The sequence below is a fragment of the Poromitra crassiceps genome, assembly GCF_964638095.1.
Source record: "Poromitra crassiceps genome assembly, chromosome: 30".
NCBI lineage: Eukaryota > Metazoa > Chordata > Actinopteri > Beryciformes > Melamphaidae > Poromitra > Poromitra crassiceps.
In genome coordinates this window covers 565,347-589,686 of record NC_139652.1, presented here as the reverse complement: position 1 = coordinate 589,686, position 24,340 = coordinate 565,347, and the positions used below count along the sequence as shown (strand labels likewise).

The window sequence follows — 24,340 nt, the reverse complement described above, 5'->3', positions numbered from 1 at the left end:
TGACAATCTTGTTGCATGTTTTTAGTAGTCCATATTGATGTGATGTTATATGGAGGAAACCCCAGGGGAACACAGGGAGAACATGCAAACTCCACAGAGAAAGGCCCTAACGACGAGATAGCCCACCCGGGCACTAGGCACCAAAGGCATGGGGAGACATACCCCCAGCGCCAACAGCGACCCAGGCGAGAATCAAACCCAGGACCTTCTTGCTATAAGGCGAGGGTACGAGGCAAGAACACAATATTCCCCCTCTCTCTTTGACTGAGCAATTATTTCTAATACAGGAGAAGGAATAGTAATAGTAAGTACTGCTTGCTGCCATGTCTTTTGTTGACATCATATTGAACCCATAATACAGTTATAACCCTAACCCTCTATACAGTGTGAGTCTCAGTTTGAGAAAACCAGCTTACTTTTACAACCAGGTTAAGAGCAGCATTATCGTGGCAGGGGGACTGTTTCACTACTCACCACAACTTTGATGTGCTTGGCGAGATCTTTAGAACTACGGCTGAGGAAATCTGAGAAGGCTGTCTGCAACACACGCACACACACACACACGCACACACGCACGCACGCACGCACACGCACACACACACACACACACACACACACACACACACACACACACACACACAACACGTATAAAATTTACATACATCATGTAAATGGAGTCAATAGAATAAAGTGCAGAGCTATGTGAAGACACTTACCCCGGCATAGAACATCTTATTCCGAAAGCGGCTGTTAAACTTCTCTGGGTTGGCCTCTAAAACACAAATACACTATTTCAGGAAATGGGTCAAATTGTTTGCACTTACAGTACTGTAAGTCTTAACTCACAATACGTACTTGAAAGACATAAGAATAGCCTACTTGCTTTTGGCAAAACAAAGGAAGCCGTGCACATACAGTACTGTCTGTGCCTTGGCCAAATTTAGCTTACATTCCCATCCATTGTCTGGTTTCTCAGTCTTGTTACAGTAGATTTGATTAATCAAAATTCTATTGATTCCTGTGGGAAAATTCGGTCATTGCAGCAGTGGAAAATAGGATATTTCTAGAATAGAAAAAATACTGTAGACTCTTGGTGATAATATGGCAGCAACATAAACTGACAATAACAATATAATAGCGAGAACGGTTCAAGAAAAAAAGTCATGATGACAGATTTACAGATTACATTTTTTTTCTAGTTCATATATATCTACAATTTGCAGGATGAAAGAGACTTTGCAGTGCAAACTATTTGGGTTTTCAAATGATTAATCCTCTTCATATTGAACTGAAATGGTCATACAGAGAGAGAGTAAGCATACGTCAGATCGGCCCCGACACAAGCCTCTCCCCGTTGACTTCAATGTCAAATAGCAGTAACAAAAGAAATGATAGAAAAATAACAATCAATCTCGTTTATTAATGACCCCAAAACACATGTCTGACAGATATACACCAGAAGATACACCGGAAATATTACTTTGACCCATCTAAAATCATGTGACTCATGTCACTACAGCCCCGAGCCAAGTAGCCTACAACGACGCTGGGCTCCACTACAACAGCATTTAATGTCGGAAGACTAAATTAGCAACAGGCGGACACCGGAACTAGATCAGAGACGGGTCATGAGTTACATGATTTTAGATGGGTCAAAGTCATATTTCCCATGTATCTTGTGCATTGTGTGGCCTGCCGAGCTGTAATATATTGTCATGTCATGGTGTTTTGGGGTCATTTAAAAATGAGATTGGATTCTGTTGTTTTTCTATAATTGTTTTTGGTAGTGCTATTTTACATTGAGGTCAATGGGGAGAGGCTTGTGTTTCCCCCCTAAAAGGGGGCGGGAACATGTGCCGCCAGCAGCTGCCTACAAAATGACGTATTGCCGATCTAGTGTATGCCATTGTTAATTAATGGACCAACTAAAGCATGTGAAACATGAGTAGTGATAACATGTACTGTAGGGTGTTCTGTGTGAATGGACTAACCTCTAGACTCATGGAAGCCCAGTGTAACATGTGCATCAAAGCCCAGGCTGAAGTAGTTGTTGAAGACGTCAATAGGAAGCTGAGAAACAGCAGTAATGTACATCCATCAGACACCAGAGAAGTATTGTACTGTGCAGAGTGTAGAGGAGGTTCAGCACAGACCTACAGTATATGCTCAAATATACAGGTGTCTTTCAAAAGCTGCTTTCATGCAATACAGAGTATCATCATAATAAAGAATACAATTGAGTTGGTGTATACACTGTTCAGTATATACATTTAGCTTGTGTAGGCCTACTGTATATATATAACAATAGGACCGTGATTGGTGGACTGACCTTGTCGGTCTGATGCTCATCCCGGTCCTCCGGGCGGGCCTCAGGGTTGGGTTCCACCAGCAGGTTCCAGCGGTCCAGCTGGACAATGTTCCCGTCCTCAACGTGGGACAGGATCTTTGTTACCGGCTCGTCAGTGTAACCCTGGAGAGAGAGGGGTTAACATCTCAAATCTAGTCTTGCTTGACCAGACTCTCTCCAGCACTATATCAGCACTGTGGAGTCTGGCTCAAACTACCATCATTTGAGCTTGGAAATGGCATTTATGAGGGAACAGTGACCTTGAACTTTGACCCCCAAAATCGAATGAGTTCCTCCATCAGTCCAAGTCGACGTTTGAGCCAAATTGGACGAAATTCCATCAAGGCGTTCCTCAGATATTGCGTTAACGAGCTTGGAAATGGCGTTTGTGAGGTCACAGTGACCTTGAACTTTAACCTTTGACCACCAAAATATAATCAGTTCATCCTTGAGTCCAAGTGGACGTTTGAGGCAAATTCCGTAAAGGCGTTCCTCAGATATCTTGCAAAATAGTGTCGGTTTTGCTGGACCCAAATGTCTAAAGCCCCATAAAAGAAAACAACATATAAAACAGTAAAACACGTATGTAAAACTTGCCATTTTGAGCATGTAACGTTATGGTTGCTAGCTCGGAGGTTGTTGTTTTTGTTTCAGGTAGCCAGGTGGAGTTTGAAAACAGGAAAGGGCGGGGATTATATGAGAGAGCTTAAAATGTACCTGCAGCCTACTTCCATTGAGTCAGACTAACTGACATCTAACAACAAACCTGCCATGTTGAGCAGTTTTCCTCTCAGTCTCTAGACATCAACTGTGACTGTAGAGGCCCAGTAGAGCTCCAATAGAGATTCAATAGAGCAGAGAGCCCTGGTACAGCTGCTCTGTTAGAAGTCCCACAAAGATTCAATCGAGCTGTAGTACAGGTCCAGTACAGCTGAAGCTGAGCTCCAGCAGATCTTCAGTAGAGCCCAGAAGAGCTGTGGTATAGACAGTAGAGCTCCAGTAGAGCCCCAGTAGAACTCACCCCTCCCCAGTTGAGAGTCCTCGCCAGGTCATTGCCGGTGCCCAGAGGAAGGATGGCCACAGCAGGTTGGGGGTGGAGCTTCAGCTCGTCCAACACAGACAAGACCCAGCCCACCTGAACACACACACACACACACACACACACACACACACACACACACACAGACACTTAATATTTCTTAATGCAGCTACGAGGAACTTTCATTTTTCATTTAATACAATTTATTATTTTGGCCAGTAAAAATATGCTTGGACCCTGAACAAGAATGTTTTAATGCAGACTTATGTTGCAGGGACTACTAGAATCATCATACTGGTGTTAATTGTATGCATCAAAGGGTTAAATCAAGCATTTATTAAGTGCTTCAGAGGAGATTTCAAAATATCGAGATATACAGTATTATGGTGTATCGCGATATAGCCTAAAAATATCGCGATATTATTTAGAGGCCATATCGCCCAGCCCTACACCAAGGCTCCTCCCGCTGTGGCCAGTGGGTCGGCCGAGCTGTGACAGGCCAGGCAGGGCTTCTCCTCCTCTGCTGTTTTATTTACTGCATGAGATTCATGATATTGCTTCATTCAAAACTACAACCAGTTTCACACGGACGTGACACGTGACGGATGCTGTGCCTGACCAGCGCACAAGTAGGTCAGATGTGAGGCATAAGTATTAAATTGAGGATGTTTCTTAAAAGTTCCTAACTTCTTCTTTTTTTGTACCGATTTGAAATCGACAGTCAACTAATAACTATTTTAACTGCATGGTTGCATTGTCGTGAGTAATGCTGGACTCACTGTCCCGTCTCCACCGCAGGCCAGGATCCTAAGGTTGGGCACTTTGGCATACAGCTCCAACCTGGAAGAAACACAAAGCAAAGCAGGGACAGTCAGGGAGATCTGGGGATGACCAGAGAGGACTAGGAAGGACTGAGAAGAGTGGACTGTAGAGGACTATATGGGACTGGAGAAGACTAGAGAGGACTATGAGAGTGTGAGTGTCGTACCCCTCTCTGGGCCCAGCCTTCGTCAGGTCAAACACTTGGCGAGGGTTCAGGTACCACATGAACGACTGGATGATCTTGGCTCCCTGACAAAAAAGACAGAAGCATCTGGTTAGCGCAGTTATTTTCAACCTGGGCCTCATTTTCCTACTATTTCATTAACAATTCTGATCAACATTTCATCAACTGTTGTCAATTGTTTATTGGAAGTTGAATACCTGGTTTCCACCACTCTTTGGGTTGACGAACACCAGCACAGGCTTAATGAGCTGGGAGGGGAGGGGCTTAACCAAGAAGGGCTTCCAGCGGCCATCTTGGAGCTGAGACACACACAGTAGAAACAGAGTAGAAACATCCAGCATTCTGAATAGCCCACTGACACATTTAAAACTCTCATGCTGCCATCTGCCTCTGGTACTCCAGACTTAACCTATCCCGAGCAATTAACCTTATCACAATACATGATCCTAATTCATTAACCTCAATGTGACACATGATCTCAATATGCTGGAGCTACCTCAAAGCTCAGGTTTCAGGGTGCCACTAATTAAAGTGACATTCATTTCAGAAGATGCAGGGTGATTAAGGCCAGACTCAGATCCCTGCTGATATAGGATTTAAAGATTGAAAGCATACAGCCAACAGTCCAGGACAAATCAGTCAAGGTTAAAGTTGAGGTGAACCGGAACGGAATGCATTAGCGCGAGCGTCGGAGACTGAAAACAAATTGAGAGGCGGACCATATACGGTGTCGATGATTTGATTTGACAATTCTGTCGACTGGCTTTGGCATTCCACCCCCAAATCGAGTGGGATTCAGCGTGTTGTCGTGCTACGCAAGTGGGATCCGTGCAGTACCAGGCAGCCACCTGCTTCGTGCAGAGCGAGCGGACAATCCGATGCATGGGTGCTGCCCGCCCGCCTGAAATCTCCGAGGGGCGACCCATGACAACCACGCTCTCAAGCACACGCCATTTACGCTATTTCTGTAAATACGATATTCCTGGAATGCGCGTTTTAACGAGCCAGTTACATTTCTTTGCATTCTTAGAGATTATAGTTTTTGTTTTTTGTTCATGTTTCATACAATTGGCCAAGTTAGTAGTTAGTTTATGGGATAGGAATTCTGCCAGATGACAGGCACTAGGCACCATTTTCGACTTCATTTGGAAGAGAAAATGATCCGGAAATGAAGATTTGATTGACAGCTGCATGTCGTGATATGATTGGTTGAAATGGGGTAGAAATTTGATAGTACTAGGTGACGTCAGCAAACTGTAGATTAGTGTTATCAATGAAATCTTGAAAAATGAACTTTCGATGTGAAAAAAAAAGTGTGAAAAACTAAAGAAAATAGATTTTTGTTATTTTGTTTGCATACATTATTAAATAGGTGCACTGCATACCCAGGTATTTGAACTAAAAGAAAAGAAAAGTAATTTTTGGGTTCAGCTCGACTTTAACCTCTTACCCCATGCTCTTTTTGAGATTTATTTTATATTTTTTCCCTCCCATTTTACCCCCAATTGTACTCCCCCTGCTGTCCTGGCTGTTGGTCCACTCTCTCTGCTGATCTGCGGAGAATTGTAGACTCGCACATGCTTCCTCCGATACATGTGCAGTCGCCCGCTGCTTCTTTTCACCTGACAGCGAGGACTTTCACCGGCAGGACGTAGCATGGGAGGATCAAGCTATTCCCCCCCAGTCCGCCTCCCCACCCAAACAGGCACCCTGACTGACCAGAGGAGGCCCTAGTGCAACGACTAGGCCTCATACCTCACCGGCTTCCCACCCGCAGACACGGCCAATCGTCTGTAGGAAAGTCTGACCAAGCCGGAAGTACCGCTGCCGGGAATTGAACCTGGCGAATGCTTTTACCTCTACACTACCAAGACGCTCCTTTTGGAGATTCCTATGTTATACGATCTCATGTGGGTTAGGGTTAGTTATGGGATACAAACATTTCATTCATTTGGTTTCTCACCTCAGCTCCCTTCTTGCTGGACTTGTTGCTTTTTAGCGACGTCCTTTTCTTCTTTTTACTGGACTTCAAAGACGACTACAGGAGGGAAGACAAACACTTGGGCATGAGTGGTTGTCAGTCAATATAATATAATAATTATATTATTACATTAATATAATAGGAAAATCCTCCCAGGTGAGGACATTTTGCTGCTTCTCACTTCTTCAGGGGGATTGTTCATGATTAGGGCTTGATGTGTTTGGTTGCACTGATGGAATAATTCCTATAGGCTAATCAATAAAAAAATAATGATAATAAAATTAAAAAAAGGCTGCTGAACTGAATCGACACGGTACGTGCGGGCATAGATTTCATCTATAAAAAATAGCCTATTGTGTGGTCACATAGGCTATAGGCTATTGGCAGCAGAGTCGCATATCTCCATATTTCATACAATGACTATGCTGGAAATAATATGAAGTTCAATCACATCATACAGGCCAAAAGCAACACAGTTGCAGCTGCAAAATTTAGGAGTAGCCTAGATATGAATCATCTGTGTGCAGACGATCCCATATTAAATTGCTTTATAGTAGTAGGCTATTCTGACATGTATGACTATGTCCAACCCAACGTCAGCCTCAGCTCCACACGGCACCGTGCGCTTTGGAGACGTTTATGTAACCTTTTATGCCGGTTTATTGATATTTCTCCACTCACATTCAGCTGCAATCGATCGGCGGGGTCAAACAACGTATCTACTTGAGAGCACAAAAATGTATAGACAGTTTTAACTTGACAACAATAACAACCGTCACAACCCACCTGAATATCCGTCGGCTCATATTAAATGTTAACGTTAGGCCGTGTCTCCGACAGACACATTAACAAGGTAGCCTATTTCGGTCTTTATGTCTTGTAGTAGTTAGTAGTTGTTGTTGTTGTTGTTGTTGATAGTTGCAATAACAACCACCTCTGTCGGAAAGACGTGCACACGCTGGGTACGAAGCGTTGTCGTCCCGGAGGCGATTTTTTTTTCCGGATGATGGCGAAGGCTATGCGAAGGCATAACCCGCCCCTCTCTGCCTCTGGTTGGCCTAGCGTCAAACTTCCATCCAAACACGTTCGCTTGGCTATCCTGCATTACATCTCCTTCTACAGTCTGTGGTCAGACCGTCAGACTCAGTGGGTCAGACAGACAGACAGACAGACAGACAGACAGCAGTTACGCTTGCTAGCCTGCATGAAAGACGCCAGTGTGTTTATGTTTTTAATATAGTCATATCTATGGTTTATAACGCTGCCACTAATCAGAGGCAGAGAGGGCCAGGGGTGGGTTATGCCTTCGCCATCATCCGAAAAAAATATCGCTTCCGGTAAGCTAGCTAGCTAGCTAATGTTAGCTGCTGGTTGGTTGGCTAACTAGCGAATGTTAGCCGTTAGCTAACGTTAACGCATTAACTAGACAAACACAGACATGCAGAGCTCCAAAAACAGAGCAATTCGTGATTTTGTTACTGTAGTTTCTGCAGAGTAACGTCCATGTACCGTTATGGATTGCAAAGGGATCTGACGGATAGTGCAGTAACAGTCAGCAGCTATGGGAGGAAGTCGGGGGGAGGAAGTCCATATATGGTCCATCCGGTCATAGGACACAGGACGTTACGTCATCACAGGATAACGCGATTGGCTGGCTCAGATCTGTTCAAATCGGAGCCAGCCAATCACGTTGTCCTGCGCTGTTTAGGACCTGTATAAAAGGCGACCGCAGACCGGGGTGGGTGCCAGAGGAGAGGAGGAGAGGAGAGGAGAGGGGAGAGGGGAGAGGGGAGAGGGGAGAGGGGAGAGGGGAGAGGGGGAGGATGGGAGGGGAGAGGAGAGGAGAGGAGAGGAGGAGGGGCGAGGGGAGGAGAGGAGAGGGAGAGGAGAGGAGAGGGGAGAGGAGAGGAGAGAGGGGAGAGGAGAGGAGAGAGGGGAGAGGAGAGGAGGGGGGAGGAGAGGGCCGCCAGCGGCACCACCCTGCTGAGAGGAGGGGGAGAGAGGAGAGGAGAGGAGGAGGGGAGAGGAGAAGAGGAGAAGAGGAAGGGGGAGAGGAGAGGAGAGGAGAGGAGAGGAGAGGAGAGGAGAGGAGAGGAGAGGAGGAGGGGGAGACGAGGAGAGGGGGAGAGAGGAGAGGAGAGGAGAGGAGAGGAGAGGAGAGGAGAGGAGAGGAGAGGAGAGGAGAGGAGAGGAGAGGAGGAGAGCGCCGCCAGCGGGCACAGACACCCAGGGCAGCCACTCCCACCACCAGGCTGCCACCACCCAGGCTAAGTGCCCCTCTGCTGGGCAGACACCCAGGGCAGCCACTCCCACCACCAGGCTGCCACCACCCGCCCTGGCCCTCACCCTGCCCGGGTCCCACACCCCCGCCCGAGACCCCCCTCCAGAACCCTGCGCACCAGGCGGACCCGGTGCATGGTAATAAGTAAAGTAAATGTAAAGTAAAGTAAACAAACTCATGTTTCCCTCGTCACCAGTCATGCTGGACATCAGTACAAGTGTGAGATCCCTCTCATTCCCGCAAATATGTAACGTAGCCTACGTAAATACAGTGTTGTGTAGTGGACAGGTCCGCCCATAAGGGGGGTAAAGGGGTAAGCTTCAAGGGGCGTCGCCACTAGGGGGGGCGCTGGAGCCATGCAAAAAAAAAAAAAATGTAACACTAAAATATATCTCCCATCCTGAAAATGCGGCAACTAATTTATTTTTTTGCAAGGAGTCGAACAAATACACAAAACACAGCAGCAGTAACAAGGCATGCTTGGGCAGGAGTGCTCCTGTGGAAAATAGTGCCATTCTGATGTAATCCCCCATCCGACCAGTGCAGTGAGAGGCAGCAATGTGCCGCAAGGCATCTAGTCTGCCGGAAAGCCAAAAGAAGAAGAAGAACAACAAGGCAGGCTTGGGGTGGGCCATTTTGCTTGGGGCAGCAGCAGCTAGAGGGACCATTTATGGTGTAACACACAACACAGACAGATGATACAAAACAAGACCGGTGATAGCAAAATGCCAGGAGCAAAACAAAATAGTGGCTGGACCCTTCCAGGGGCACTGCCATCTCTCTGGGCGGCCCTGGTAGTGGAAGCGATCATCTTGCTCTATAATGACCAGAATGGGTGTTGTTCAACCTGAACATTTATTTCTTCAACATGCTGCAGCAGAAAGGGAGATAAACAGCGGACACTATTTTCGTAGTTAAGCTATGAAGTAGCCTACTTCCCCCGCAGCATCGTGACGTTGAATGAAAGTATAGGCTATAATTAGGCTCGTTTGAAATGACTTCTGGAGAGCAGCCGAGTGCAGTCAGCCAATTAGAAGCAGAGAGGGGCGGGTCATGCCTTCGCCTAGCCTTCGCCATCATGGGAAAAAAAGATTGCATCCCGGAGCTAGCCTGAGAGGCTAATAAAAGCTATATGTTACAGAGTAAGCTGACTATCAGTACGTTATTGCACGCATAGGCCTATCTTTACATTTAAACGTTTACATAGCAAAAATAAAAAATAGAAATAGAAGTAGGCTATGTCAGTGTTTTCCCCTGAATAGCTGAGAAAGTGGACACTGTCAATAGTTAGCACTGTGAAGCTGATACAATTCAGGTGGTGGTAATGCAACATTTAAGGATGCCAACCGCCATAAAACACAGAAGAAGAAGCTGAGAAAAAGGAAGTGCTGTGGGCTTGCAGCTGGTGAAAACCGTCTATATATAAAAACATATTCCAAAGTGGTAAGTAGGGCTTAATTTAAATGTAGCCTGCAACAAGTGCAAGGCTAATCAGTCCTCGATTAATTCAACAGGAGCCATTTTTTTCTTTTCTTTTGAATGCAATGTATTTTTCATATGGGGACCATGAATGGCGACTCGCTGTTTCTAGAGAGCTGATTGGTAAGCAGGTGGGTCTTTCATGGGTTTTGATCTTATCCTCTGAACTTAACCTGCTACAAAGCAGGTTAGCCGTAGGGCATAAGTTGCTATGGAAGTATATGTCGGTAAGAAGTTAACTAGCTTCGTAGCACGGCCAAACCAGGGTTAAACCTGAAGTTACCTCGCTAAGCCACTAATCTTGCTTCGTGGTACAGCCTACCGGGCAGGTTAAGTTCAGAAGATAAGATCAAAATGCATGAAAGACCGACCTTCTGACCAATCAGCTCTCTGGAAACAGCAAGTCACCATTCATACTTCATAGGATCCCCACGTGTAAAATAGATTGCATTCAAATGAAAATCACAAAAGGAAAAACAGGAGAGATCGCATAACATTTCACTCGGACCAAAACTTAACAAAATTGCGGATCTAATGAAAATATGTTTTCAATGTTTTTTTAGGTTTTGGTCTGAGTGAAACGTTCTATGTTCTATCCCCATTCTAAATATAGCTGAACCGTTTGGTTTGACCAAGTAAAACTATTTTTATAAGCATTTTACTAAATGTCTATGGGAAAATAAAGGGCGGATAAAAATATCTGGTACAGTGCTGAAGCAGGAAGTAGGCGGTCACTTTGCCTCTCTATACTGTTCGGGGAGGGGGGAGGCGGAGGTGTGTGTGTGTGTGTGTGTGTGTGTGTGTGTGTGTGTGTGTGTGTGTGCGCGTGTGTGTGTGTACACCTGTGGTTTGCGGACCCTGATGATCCAGGTGGGGGGGATGATGACGGCAGCGTGAGCTCCCAGAGAGCAGCACTCCTCTATCTGCTGCAGCATGAAGCACGTCACCTTGTTGTGATACTGCAACACACACACAGGAAGTCACACACAGGAAGTCAACCTGACAGCTTCATTTAACATCTACAGCTGCTTTGTTTTGCCGAAGGGGAACCGATTGAGGCAGAATTGCATGTCTGTAGTGGAGACTTCACCCACCAACACTCTTTTTAAACATCATCATGGTTTCTTTGCTTTTTTATTTGTTTTCTTTCTAAATTACACAACATTTCTAGGCTATAACTATATACTACTACTACTACTACTACTACTACTAGTAATAATAATAATGATCTTACTAATGTAATATTGACAGGGACTGGTGTTTTGGGTAACAAGTAGGCCAAGGACATTTTTCACTTTTTTACAGATTATGACAGTGCAGATTGTAAGCTTTCAAATGATGTGTTGAAATCTGAAAATAGTTGAAGAAGATAATACTATACTACTACTGCTACTAATATTAAATATAGACGCAAACGGCGATGACGGGCTCCAAGCATCTCGTGACCTGGGGGTTACATGTGAGATATAGACACCAAATGGTGCACTTTTAGTCAGAGTTGATATGTGCATATGTGCACCAAGTTTGGTTGAGATTCGGTGACCTGGGGGTTAAATGTGACATATAGGCCCCGTTTACACGGCAACGCTCCCTGCATAAAACAGAAAACTGGCATTGCGTTCTGGACTTTGGCTCGATGTTTACACAATATAACTAGCAAGCTGACCACGCTAATGTTTGTCTTAGCTTAGATTTGTTGTTTATTCTGCCTTCTACTCTTTTACTTTGTGTTTTTGTATTTTAATTATTGTCTGTCATGTCATGTATATTTCGTCTTGGACCCCAGCCAGGAAGACTAGCTGACGTCTAGGCGGCAGCTAATGGGGATCCTTTTAATAAACAACAATAATAAACAGTGTTGTATGATAACGAATCATGTGCAGACGGTGCCACAAGAGTGATTGAAAACACTGCAGTGCACATGCCAGGCTGCTAGGTGGCGATGTAATGCTGCCACGCAACACCACAGATAGACCATGCGCCTGCGTACAAACACTTCCTTCTACTTCCTTTCAAAGACACTTTCTTCATTACAGCGCTGTGTAAACAAGCAAGAAGTAGCTATGGCGAAAGCACGCTCCAAAACAGACAATCTTCTCTGGACGGATGAAGAAGTGGAGTTGTTACTCCGTACGACTATAAGACAACCAAAGCTCAGGAAAGTCTAGACTGGGAATCATGCCGGTCAAAATACGTGGACATCTTGGCGGAATTTCTGCAGCAGTATCCACCGAGCGAAGCTGCAGGAACAACAAGAAATCCCTTCCCACACGAGAAAGACGCTATTTCCAAAAACCAGGTAGCCTCAAAGCTCAAAGCCATCCAGGGAAAATACAGACAGGCTGTGGACTCTCAATGGCGGAGAGGCCACAGATGCGTGGTTCAACTTTATTTTGAGCTATGCAAAGGAATAATGGGGTGGGTCGCCAACAACAAGCTCCATAGAAGCAGCCATCGATTCAGCTGAACTGCAAGAAGAAAGAGCTTTTCAGAGCTTTGTGAAGGAAGCAAAACAGTATAAGAATGCACTGGCAATGACAAGTATCGATATTTGGGAAATAGCTATGGCTGGCTTCAATCCTGGGGTGTGCATACACCTGATGTTGGGGTTTTCTGCACAAGAGACTTCTTCAGCCATGGTCAGTTGTACGTGGTGGCCAGCAGGGTTGGGAGATCAAGCAGGCTTTGCATTCTTGCTCTTGATGAAGAAACAAAGAAGAAGAGCCACTTTCTCAGCAAAATTGTTTATACTGAGGTCCTGATGAAATTGAGGTAGCTAACATTTGTGAACTGCTGAGCAGGCTGTTTCAAGCTGGCAGTGTTATCTAATATCTACACTATAATTCCAGGTCCAGTAGTGTTTGTCTCTCTGTCTCTCTGTCCTTCGCGTATCTCAAGAACCGTTTGTCGGATTCACTTCAAACTTGGGGAGTGCACTTAGGGGGGCCTGACAGAGTGCAGTGTGTGGGGGGGGAAGTGCCCATGGGGTGAATGGGGGAACGAGCACTATGTCTGTCCTTCGCGGCTCTCGAGAATGGGGGAAACGGGGCACTGCACTATATCTATACTATAATGACGATAGTGTCTGTCTCTCTCTCTGTCCTTCGCGTATCTCAAGAACTGTTGGTCGGATCGACTTCAAACTCGCGAAGTGCGCTGATGGCGACCTGACGGAGTGCAGTGCCCTGTTTTCGTGCGATTCGGATGCGAAACACGTTCGATAATTGAACATTTGTCTTCAATTCTGCGCTCCTTCATGCCCTTCAAGTGTCTGGGCGGGTCGCTCTGTGACAGGAGGTGCGAAAGGTAAACGCAGGGTCGTTAAGTAAGCGAGAAAAGTCAACATGGAGTCCTTGACAGTGAATTGGGGGGGGGGGGGTGTAAAGTAAACATTAGAGAGAGGGCAGCATGAAAGGAGGAGAGATTGGCAGGAGAACATGCATTTGTAAGCTGAATAAGCAGCATTCATATTCAAGTCTGTCATGAATAAAATCAAGGGGAAATAATCAGTAGAGCTCAGTGATCTTAGTTAAAGCAGCTACGATGCTGTAATATTGATGCATCACATCTTACTTATAATAGTAGCTGAGACCAAAGCCGAATCGGAGATTGCTCTCTTGATGATTATATGGCTCAATTCCACCACATTTAACAGCCCTGCACAGCTCGTCCCCACTCGGCTCTAATCGTTTCAGCTCGATGGACGTTTTGCTTCCACCGCAGATCATCTGCCCCCACCCACCCCCGCCCCCGCATAGTAGACTATAACATAACGTTACAATTAAATCCATCCACAGAACTTTTAAACTGAAATACTGGTGCCTCTAAATGACCTACAGTGTACATGGGCGAATCTGACAATCGGCCAGGAGAATGGATATCACTTTGTAGTTAGTCAAACTCAGGCATGCGCTGCGCTGCGCGCGGACGGAAGAGGCGCAACAGAGTGAAGCCTGCCCTGTACCCCGCGGCCTCTCACCAGGCAAGACCGCGGCTTCACCAAACACCCGCTGCGGCCTAGCGGAGCGCTGCAGCTCAACTAACGACAGGAGCTTGCTGAGCAGCGGACTTTTTTCACTCTGAAAACAATTGAAACCACCGCCACGACTTTATTTCACCAGAGGCGAAGGCAGCAACACAAAGACTGATGGAAATAACATAACAGAAGAGAATGTAAGCCCACTAAACTGGTATGCAGCGCATTGACAGTCAGTAGATAGAGTAAACACGATTCTGCCTGGCCAATCAGTCGTCTACAATGTTTTCACGTCACCGTATGAACCCGGGTTGACAGAATAGAACCTCGACGAAGCAGGTACGAAAAGTAGCACGACTCGACCCCAATACAACCCGGGCTGGGACAGTTTAAACCGGTGGGATGAGACAATTTATCGAGTCGAGCGGAGCGGGATCGCGCTACTACCTGCGGTGGAAATGAGCCAATAGAGTCTGTGTCTGTCTTCTGGCGGACCGGATAGACCAGGAAGTGAAACTAAACGGTTTACGGCAGCTGCCTGCCTTCAACCGTTTCGCTCTGCCTACCAACAGACCATAAACACGGAGAACGCCATGCTCGCTACATCCAGGGGCTCGTTATATTCTAACAGTTTGTTTGGAAGTAATTTTGTTATTTTGTGGTTATGGCCGAAGTGGCTGCCGCAAACCATTTCATTTCACTTCCTGATCTGCCCCGGCCGCAGACAGACTAATCATCAAGACAACACTGGCCGATTCACTCGGCGTTCAAGCGAGACTACTCTGCGTTGGTCTCGTCTACTATTAGAGGTAAGATGTGAGGCATCACTATTAAATTTAGACTGTTTAATAACAATCGAAAATCTTGCTCGTAGCTGCTTTAAGTTAGATTTCTAAGAGATTTTTACGTGGCTATAGACGGTTTTAACTTGACAACAAAAACATTCTAAATTGAACCCCTGCTCACTTCCTGTTATGGACATAAAAGAAAAAAAAACATTAAAGTGCAGGACTGACCATTCCGTGAAAACCATCTATACAGCTGAGCAGCGAAAACAAAAGTAACAATGTCGAGTGAATATTTCTGCAGTTTACCAAATGCTGAGAAAAAGGAAGTGCTGTGGGGTTGCGCTCTGGTGAAAACCGTCTATAATGGTAGGCTATAATGAGTCATGCATTCAGAAATATATATATCCTCACAGTGGTTCTCAAATGGGGGGTCCATGGCACTTTGCCAGGGGGTCCGCGAAAAAGTTTTCAGAAAAAAATAAAAAATAAAATAAAATCTGTGTGCAAAAGCTTCATAGTTCAAAGAAAATATGTTATGCTTTAAATCTAAAATGGTTCATGGATTACATTCTAATCTGACAAACCTATCAATTTGAATGTCAAGCACGTTACCGTGGAAACAAGCTGAGCCCAAAATCACAAATCAGAATGAGGGGGTCCCCGGTATCTTATAAGGGGTCCTTGGCTGAAAAACATTTGAGAACCTCTGCTCTAGGGCAACACCACTTCTGGGAACCCCCATCCTGTGTAAGTAGGGTTCCCAGAGTAAAACCTGGCCATTTCCACCACTGCTTATGGATGAGCATCATCTGCTGCATGCCATCGAGAACCGTTGGTCGGATCGACTTCAAACTTTGGGAATGTGCCCTATTGTGCAGTGCAGTGCCCTGTTTTCGTGCAAATCGGCATAGCGCCACCTACTGGCAACATAGAAAATGTGGTTTATCTCAAGAACCGTTAGTCCGATCGACTTCAACTTTGCGGAGTGCGCTGATGGGAACTCGACACAGTGCAATGCCGAATTTTGTGCAATCCGGCACAGCGCCACCTATTGGCCACACAAAAAGTGGTTTATCTTGAGAACCGTTCGTCCGATTACTGCACTAGTAATAATAATAATAATAATAATAATAATAATAATAATAATATGTCCTTCTTCTTCTTAGCCTAAAAAATGGCCACTTGGTATAATTTGCTCATTCCTGCTATTTGAAAATCGGCTGATTGTGGAAAAGGGATGATACATTTTCCACTACAACTATGATTATTTGTGTCTTTTTACTGTCCCATCACTAGTAGATCATAGGTTTATAAATTTGAATGTGGAGCGATATTCAATATCTCAGAAAATATTGAGATATTCATGAAATGTTCGGCCAACAATGTTGTGAATTGAAGTTAAGTGTATTTTGAGGATTATGAACATTTACAGTGCACACTGTTAATAGCATGTCAGAAAAGCTGTGCTTTACCTATCGTGCCTATTCCAACATGAAGGGCCATTATACACTATGCTTTCCTGCATCTCTAGAGGGCAGCATTACACCATGATAGCCTACTGCTCTACAGCTAACAGCAGGACTTACTGCCTGTTTGCACCAGGAGCAGCTGATGGCAACAATCTCTTTGCTGTGGAATGAAAACTTCTGCTGGAATCCCTGTTGGAGGTCAAATAAGAAACTCAGTTAGCTCTCAGAATCCTAAAACAAACTCAGTTAGCTCTCACAATCCTAAACTAACTCAGTTAGCTCTCACAATCCTAAACTAACTCAGTTAGCTCTCACAATCCTAAACTAACTCAGTTAGCTCTCACAATCCTAAACTAACTCAGTTAGCTCTCAGAATCCTAAACTAACTCGCTTAGCTCTCAGGATCCTAAAACTAACTCAGCTCTCAGAATCCTAAACTAACTCAGTCAGCTCTCAGAATCCTAAAACTAACTCAACTCTCAGAATCCTAAACTAACTCAGTCAGCTTTCAGAATCCTAAACTAACTCAGTTAGCTCTCAGAACCCTAAAACTAACTCAGTTAGCTCAGAATCCTAAACTCAGTTACCTCTCAGAACCCTAAAACTAACTCACCTCTCAGAATCCTAAACGAACTCAGTCAGCTCTCAGAACCCTAAAACTAACTCAGTTAGCTCAGAATCCTAAACTCAGTTACCTCTCAGAATCCTAAAACTAACTCAGCTCTCAGAATCCTAAAACTAACTCAGTTAGCTCTCAGAATCCTAAAACTAACTCAGCTCTCAGAATCCTAAACTAACTCAATTAGCTCTCAGAATCCTAAACTAACTCAATTAGCTCTCAGAATCCTAAACTAACTCAATTAGCTCAGAATCCTAAAACTAACTCAGCTCTCAGAATCCTAAACTAACTCAGTTACCTCTCAGAATCCTAAACTAACTCAGTTACCTCTCAGAATCCTAAACTAACTCAATTAGCTCTCAGAATCCTAAACTAACTCAGTTAGCTCAGAATCCTAAAACTAACTCAGCTCTCAGAATCCTAAAACTAACTCAGCTCTCAGAATCCTAAACTAACTCAGCTCTCAGAATCCTAAAACTAACTCAGCTCTCAGAATCCTAAAACTAACTCAGCTCTCAGAATCCTAAACTAACTCAGTTAGCTCTCAGAATCCTAAAACTAACTCAGCTCTCAGAATCCTAAACTAATTTAGCTCTCAGAATCCTAAACTAATTCAGTTAGCTCTCAGAATCCTAAACTAACTAACTCAGCTCTCAGAATCCTAAACTATACTCAGCTCTCAGAATCCTAAACTAACTCAGCTCTCAGAATCCTAAACTTAATTAGCTCTCAGAATCCTAAACTAAGCCTGAATCCTAAACTAAGTTTGGTCTGTGCTCAGTCATCCTCACCTTCCCACACTGTCGACACTTTCCGGTCTGGCGCCTCCTGTGGACCCAGTGGTGTCGCACAACGGTGGGCTGAAATACCACAGCATATTAATTTTCATATTCATTTCATTTTCAGCATTTATGTACTGTACATGTTTTTCACATGAATTTGGTCAGATCCCTTTGTGGGTTCCAGTAGTTTTTAAGAGACTGAGAGGGACAATTACACCAAAGTGCATGGTGACTTCCCAGCTGTTACGGTCCCATGTGGATGTATCCGTTTTCATTGATTAATTTGGCATCGTTCGTTGTCTAGGGGCTGAAACATCATCTTCCACGCCAACCATAACCTCATAAATGGTGCATCAGTTTGGGACTGTGAATTAGCATTCAGTGATTGTGAGAAATGAAGGCATTCTTTTATCTGGACGGCCCACTGTCGACCCTCGTACAGTAGTTGTCGGCCAGCCCTATCGGTCGGGCTCGCTTGACCCGGCGGCCAGGCATCGTTGGTTGATCTGGAAACTAACGTGAACAGAGGATCCTGGGATCCAAAGCAAAATAAACTTCTCCTGGCCCCCAGGAAAAGGGAGGACAGGTACAACGATGAAAACACATTTTGCTTCCCAAACATTTCCCTCCAGTATTCTCAGGTATGCCGGTGGCGTTGAGATTAATGACCGCCTCTCCGGGCCACCCTCATCCAATCACCGCTAAACACAGTCCCAAACTCTACTCTATTCGCTCTAAGCTCATTCAATCACAACAACGGAAATGTCACTTTGGCTGACGTGTTTACGAGACGCGCGAACGCTTCCTCCAATCACTTCACATAAGAGGCGGATGTAATCGCAGTTACACAGACCTATCAGCTGTCAATTATTGCTTTTGACAAATAGCCTAAAAAAGATGGAAATAACCATCTATCATATCTAAGAGGAAAAGGGCGACTGTTACACAGCAAACAACTTAAAGGTACTACTGTACATGTGATTTTGGAGAAAGATTGAGTAAACCCGGTTCTCATTCGCAGGTCGTCAAATACTGATGCTTTGGGTTGGTGTGCCGGACCGTACACCAACCCAAAGCATCAGTATTTGATGATCTGGGAATGGGAACCGTGTTGACTCAATCTTTCTACAAAATCACATATACCTCCTTTAAAACACGGCAGCTTAGACACACTCCAGTCAGCAGAGATACGGTCAGACTAACCTCTCGAATCGCTCGGGATCCTGGCTCCCTGAATGACGGCTTGCACCTGAAATTAATCTGAACAGAAAGACGAGTGTAAGAGAACACACAATTGTGATTAAAGCTGCTGATCCAGAGATGGGTCTTTTACCTTTTCTAGCTGCTCAATACACATGGTGTGGACCGATATCTTGCATCCAGCACACTTCTTCCTCGCCACTGATTTTTGCTATGGACAAATCAGAGCAGATGTGTTAAAACAGTTATATAATAGCTGTATTTTGTACATATCCAGCTGGTGTTAAGTTTGACCAGGAGAAGACAGTCTGGCTGCAGTGTGGTGTCTCTGACCACAGGGGGGCCGGGGCGTGTTCTGACTTACCAGTGTCTTGGCGATGCAATACTGCTCTCCGACGTAACAGAAGTCTCCGGACCCGCTGGTCTCAAACCAGATGTGGTCTCCAAACTGAGCGTTGTCCTGAGACAGATAAAATCAGTCAGGTATCACAATCACACTTAATTGGCCACTTTATTTGAATATTGCACATAAAAGCAAAAGCTGTTCTTCAATACAGCTGTTCTGATTGGTTGATAAGATACATAATTAAAACAAGTCAATTAATAAATAATATTTAGAGCTTGAGGACAGCGGTCTGTCCTTGGCTGACCCCGTATTTCTGTTATTGTTTTCATCCATGATACAACTCTGCATCGCTTCACTGAATGTGAATGAATATTAGGGAGACTTTTTGAAGAAGTTCACTGATGAAAGGAGTCCAGGTAAAAAACAGAACCATGATGGCAATTGCTTTGTACAACGAGGGCTACAATGGAAATATGGATTTTTGACTTTATCATGTGTGCTGCTACAATTTTACTATGCGTGTGGTTGTGGCCTGAGGGCTTCAAACTTATGTATATTTGAATATCAGCCAGTGTTTTCCCATAACAGTGCTTCTCATGTGCCCCCCCCCCTTCATATTAAGGACCCCTAATTTAGTTCACATTAGAGACACAGATGATGAGATTTTGTCTCTTGGACCCACATTTTATTTCATCTAAATAAAATATATACAGTATATATCAGAGTCACTCACAATGTTGATTGAGGCTATGGTCCATTGATGGAAGCCTTTGCAGTATATAGTGACATTATGACATTAGTAATGTCACATGATGCAACACGTTTGGATGTCACCTGCAATTACCATTCATCGCCATAGGTGTCACCCAAGAGAACAACGCTGAAATCTTAGAGATTATCACTTTAAACTCAGATTCTTTTTTCTTTTTTTTAATAAAAAAAAAGTCCCAAGTGACCCTAATCATCTTCGGTAGTATTAAATTGGGTCTGGTGTTAAAAAAAATATATATATATATATATACATTTCAGGCGACCCTTTTTGAATTCCAGGTGACCCCACTTAGGGTCGCAACCCTAAGATTGGGAAGCACTGTTCTACATTCTCTAATAATGTTAACTTCTTATAATTAAATAATGGTGAAGTTTAATAATTTATCGATTTGCTGGGGACCCCCTAAAACCCCTGGTGGTCCAGACCCCAAGTCGAAAACCTATAGTACTGCCATTGTTGTACAGTTATTGATGTTAGCTGCCCATTAGCTAGTGATGAGTTATTGATGTTAGCTGCCCGTTAGCTAGTCTTCATGAGTTATGTATGTTAGCTGCCCGTTAGCTAGTGATGAGTTATTGATGTTAGCTGCCCGTTAGCTAGTCTTCATGAGTTATTGATGTTAGCTGCCCGTTAGCTAGTCTTCATGAGTTGTTGATGTTAGCTGCCCATTAGCTAGTCTTTATGAGTTATTTATGTTAGCTGCCCATTAGCTAGTGATGAGTTATTGATGTTAGCTGCCCGTTAGCTAGTCTTCATGAGTTGTTGATGTTAGCTGCCCGTTAGAGAGTGATGAGTTATTGATGTTAGCTGCCCATTAGCTAGTCTTCATGAGTTATTGATGTTACTGTAGCTGACCATTAGCTAGTCTTCATGAGTTGTTGATGTTAGCTGCCCATTAGAGAGTGATGAGTTATTGATGTTAGCTGCCCGTTAGCTAGTCTTCATGAGTTATTGATGTTAGCTGCCCGTTAGCTAGTCTTCATGAGTTGTTGATGTTACTGTAGCTGTTAGCTAGTCTTCATGAGTTATTGATGTTAGCTGCCCGTTAGCTAGTCTTCATGAGTTATTTATGTTAGCTGCCCGTTAGCTAGTCTTCATGAGTTATTGATGTTAGCTGCCTGTTAGCTAGTCTTCATGAGTTATTGATGTTAGCTGCCTGTTAGCTAGTCTTCATGAGTTGTTGATGTTACTGTAGCTGCCCATTAGCTAGTCTTCATGAGTTGTTGATGTTAGCTGCCCATTAGAGAGTGATGAGTTATTGATGTTAGCTGCCCGTTAGCTACTCTTCAAGAGTTGTTGATGTTAGCTGCTCGTTAGCTAGTCTTCATGAGTTGTTGATATGTTGTGTGGAGGGGACTCACGCTCCAGTCGACGGTGCTGCTGGGCTCCAGTAGCGGGTCGGTCCGGCTGGGTGTTGCCACGCCGGGCTGCGTCCCAACATGCTGCAGACCAGACTTCGCAATGGCTTTCCTGAAACCACAGGAGGACAACGGGCCTTTTAAAGGGATAGAACATCAACAATATTCTTTATAGGCCTACACCTGGAGAGAAGATAGTGTGTTGTGTGTTGTCTTCAGCGATCGTCTTCCTGGTCTTTCCTCTCCCCCAACACAATTTCAAATGTCTAGTAAATCCAGGAAACTGTTTGTGTGTCTGTGTGTATCCTTCGCATATGTCGAGAACCATTCGTCCGATTGACTTCACACTTGGCGGGTGACTTGCTGGAGACATGAGGAATTGCAGTGAATGAATGAATGAATTTATTCGACAAAATAAAAAAATACAATACACCAACAGGCATACAGTATTGTCACAGGTTGATATGTGATTGTCAGAGACCCCCTTGTTTACTTTGTCGAGTGATTTATGATATTGCAATTTACTGCTTTGTACAAGGTTATTAGACAGGAAGTGGGAGTGGCTTATGGTAGTTTTATATGAGGTGGCATTTCCGCTGCCAGCTCCCCCCAGTGCTAAACGAAGCCAGCCACGGATACTCTGTCACTGCTGTGCCCTAGAGACTCTTCCCTCTGTTTTCACGTATGGGTGTGAGTGTGTGTGATACTGTACTTATTTTTCAATAGCATCTTATGAGCGGAGGCTGCCTGTAGCTAGTCTCCACACCACAGACTGGGCTGTCCATTGAAGCCAAGGCTGTCTATCTATCATCGCCCCAACCTGTCCCAGGTAAGCACTCCCGTTTGTTTGACTTCTGGTATGATCATTCTTGTGCAAAGCCATTCTGTTATTGTTGTAGCGGGTCTGGTTCAGTTAGACACGAGCTTGATCCTATTTTGAGAACCGGACCCCTTTACAGTATTTATATATATATATGTATATATACAGTATATATATATATATATATATATGGTATATATATATGGTATATATATGGTATATATATATATATATATATATATATATATACAGTATATATCCTTTTTGTTTCTAACTGAGCATCTAACCAATCGCGTTTTATAAAAATCGCATTTAAACAAAACCCATTTACGTTCCAAAAGGCCTAAAAGTTATTCACGTTTGTGAAGATTATCATGCAGAACCCAGATTCGCGTTCCCATAAACCTTTGTTCACCACAGACCTTATTTTGTGCTTTTAAGCGAAACTCCCATGTTAAATCCCATAGTCTTTTCCACTGAAGAACCCGGAAGTATACTTCCGGACTCATTCCTGCGGCTCTCTATTGTGGGAGTTCTATAGAAGTCTATTGGATCACCCTGCACATTAACAAATGATGAAAAGGGACCCGATGTGTTAAAAAGTGACACCAAGGAGTCCTGACCAAAGGTCAGTATGTTGACAAGTTGGAATGGAAGCAACGTGTTTGTCAGAGTCCTAACATCAGGCTGAGGATAGAAGTGTTTCTCTCATGAACACCTAAACATGAAGGCGGTCAGGACTACATACAGCAGGAAACCACTCCAGCTCTCCAGGCGGGGGTCGTACTGGTGGGCCCCCAGTGGGCCGAGGGAGTCGCGGCCCCGGCAGAGGGCCGGGTGGCTGAGATGGCAGACTGAACTCCTACGGTTGGGCAGCGGGGGGCCTCTTCCTGGCCAGGGGCTTCCAGCCTTGGATATGCTGGAGACCCTCCTCTTCCTCCTCTGGTTGGGGGCGTGGTGCCGGCTGTAGCGGGCGGAGTCTCCCCGGTCATAGGGTGTGGAGTCTCCCGCCAAACCACGAGATGAGTTTCTCCTCAGGCAGCGAGGGGCTCGGAGGAGGGGCCGCCACGTGGACGGCAGCTGGGGAGTCTTGGTCAGCAGCTGCAGCGCCGAGCAGGAAGGGGAGAGGGCGCCGTGCCGATCGTCGTCCTCGGCTAGCTGCTCAGCCTCAGACAGATGGCTGCTTTCTGATTGGCTGTCGTTATGGGTGGAGTAGTCACTGATATCGTGGTCTCCGTCTGAGTGGAGGCTACCAGAGCGTGAGAGTATCTGCCCATCGCCGGCTCCTCCCTTCACCTCCACCTGCTGCTCTCCGGCCGGTAGCCCCGCCCCAAGCACCTCCCCCTCCGCAGCCGGTAGCCCCGCCCCCAGCCCCTCCCCTTCCTCCTCCTCGGCCATCTGGATCAGACTGGCGAGCAGCATGGATGGGCCCAGCAGTTGGGTGTCGATGGTCCGCAGCTTCCCCACCTTCCTCCGGCGCACGGCGAATCGCGGGTTGACGCTGGGGGTGGTGGTGCTGGAGCGCCTGCGGATATGCTCCGCCCCTTTACAGTGACCAGCCTCATTGGCCAGCCGTCCGCCACCCGTACAGCGCCCCCCGGTGCACGGCAGGCCCCCCTGCAGCTGGAGGCTGGAGCGGCGGCGCTGGGCCAGGTTAGAGGAAGGCAGGCCCACGCTGGACCTGCGGCGGGCCTTGCTGGACGAGACGGCCACGCTCGGCCGGCGCTGGCCACAGGACTTGGCCTCCTCGTTGCCCCGCAGACCCGCCTCCTTCCTCTTAAAGTGACGGCGGAAAAAGGTATCCATGTTGGATGCAGCGAGAAGGCGGCCTTCTGAACGCTCCTCTGCGGCTGTTGGGCGCAAAAATCAGTCAGCTTTTAGTCTAGAGCTAGTAAACCTAGAGTCTAATGCAAACTTTGCAAGCAGTACTACCTATCAAATAGAAAGGTGGAAAATAAGTTTTATGTATTCGATAAGCTGTATCCTTGGTCCTTAAAACAAGACCTAAAAGTTGTCCAGTGCTAGTCTCTTTTAAGGCCATGTTTAGATGACAACCGTCCGCATAAAACGGCAAACT

The 24,340-nt window shown here is 45.2% G+C and overlaps 1 protein-coding gene across 1 annotated transcript in view; it reads right to left on the bottom strand.

Moving 5' to 3' along the window:
* LOC310800570 (diacylglycerol kinase zeta-like) overlaps positions 1–24,084 on the bottom strand; it is a 59,922-nt gene extending 35,838 nt beyond the window's left edge. Inside the window, exons 1-17 of the mRNA XM_083663186.1 lie at positions 23,012–24,084; positions 21,447–21,555; positions 19,332–19,427; positions 19,101–19,178; positions 18,971–19,027; positions 17,777–17,845; positions 16,484–16,555; positions 10,976–11,092; positions 6,356–6,430; positions 4,590–4,691; positions 4,375–4,457; positions 4,166–4,226; positions 3,369–3,482; positions 2,330–2,470; positions 1,992–2,070; positions 717–772; positions 475–537 (exon numbers count right to left, since the gene is read on the bottom strand). Of these exons, the coding sequence (XP_083519312.1) occupies positions 475–537; positions 717–772; positions 1,992–2,070; positions 2,330–2,470; positions 3,369–3,482; positions 4,166–4,226; positions 4,375–4,457; positions 4,590–4,691; positions 6,356–6,430; positions 10,976–11,092; positions 16,484–16,555; positions 17,777–17,845; positions 18,971–19,027; positions 19,101–19,178; positions 19,332–19,427; positions 21,447–21,555; positions 23,012–24,069 (2,430 nt within the window). The 5' untranslated portion in view covers positions 24,070–24,084. The remainder of the gene's footprint in view (positions 1–474; positions 538–716; positions 773–1,991; positions 2,071–2,329; positions 2,471–3,368; positions 3,483–4,165; positions 4,227–4,374; positions 4,458–4,589; positions 4,692–6,355; positions 6,431–10,975; positions 11,093–16,483; positions 16,556–17,776; positions 17,846–18,970; positions 19,028–19,100; positions 19,179–19,331; positions 19,428–21,446; positions 21,556–23,011) is intronic.
* Between the last annotated feature and the right edge of the window lie 256 nt (positions 24,085–24,340).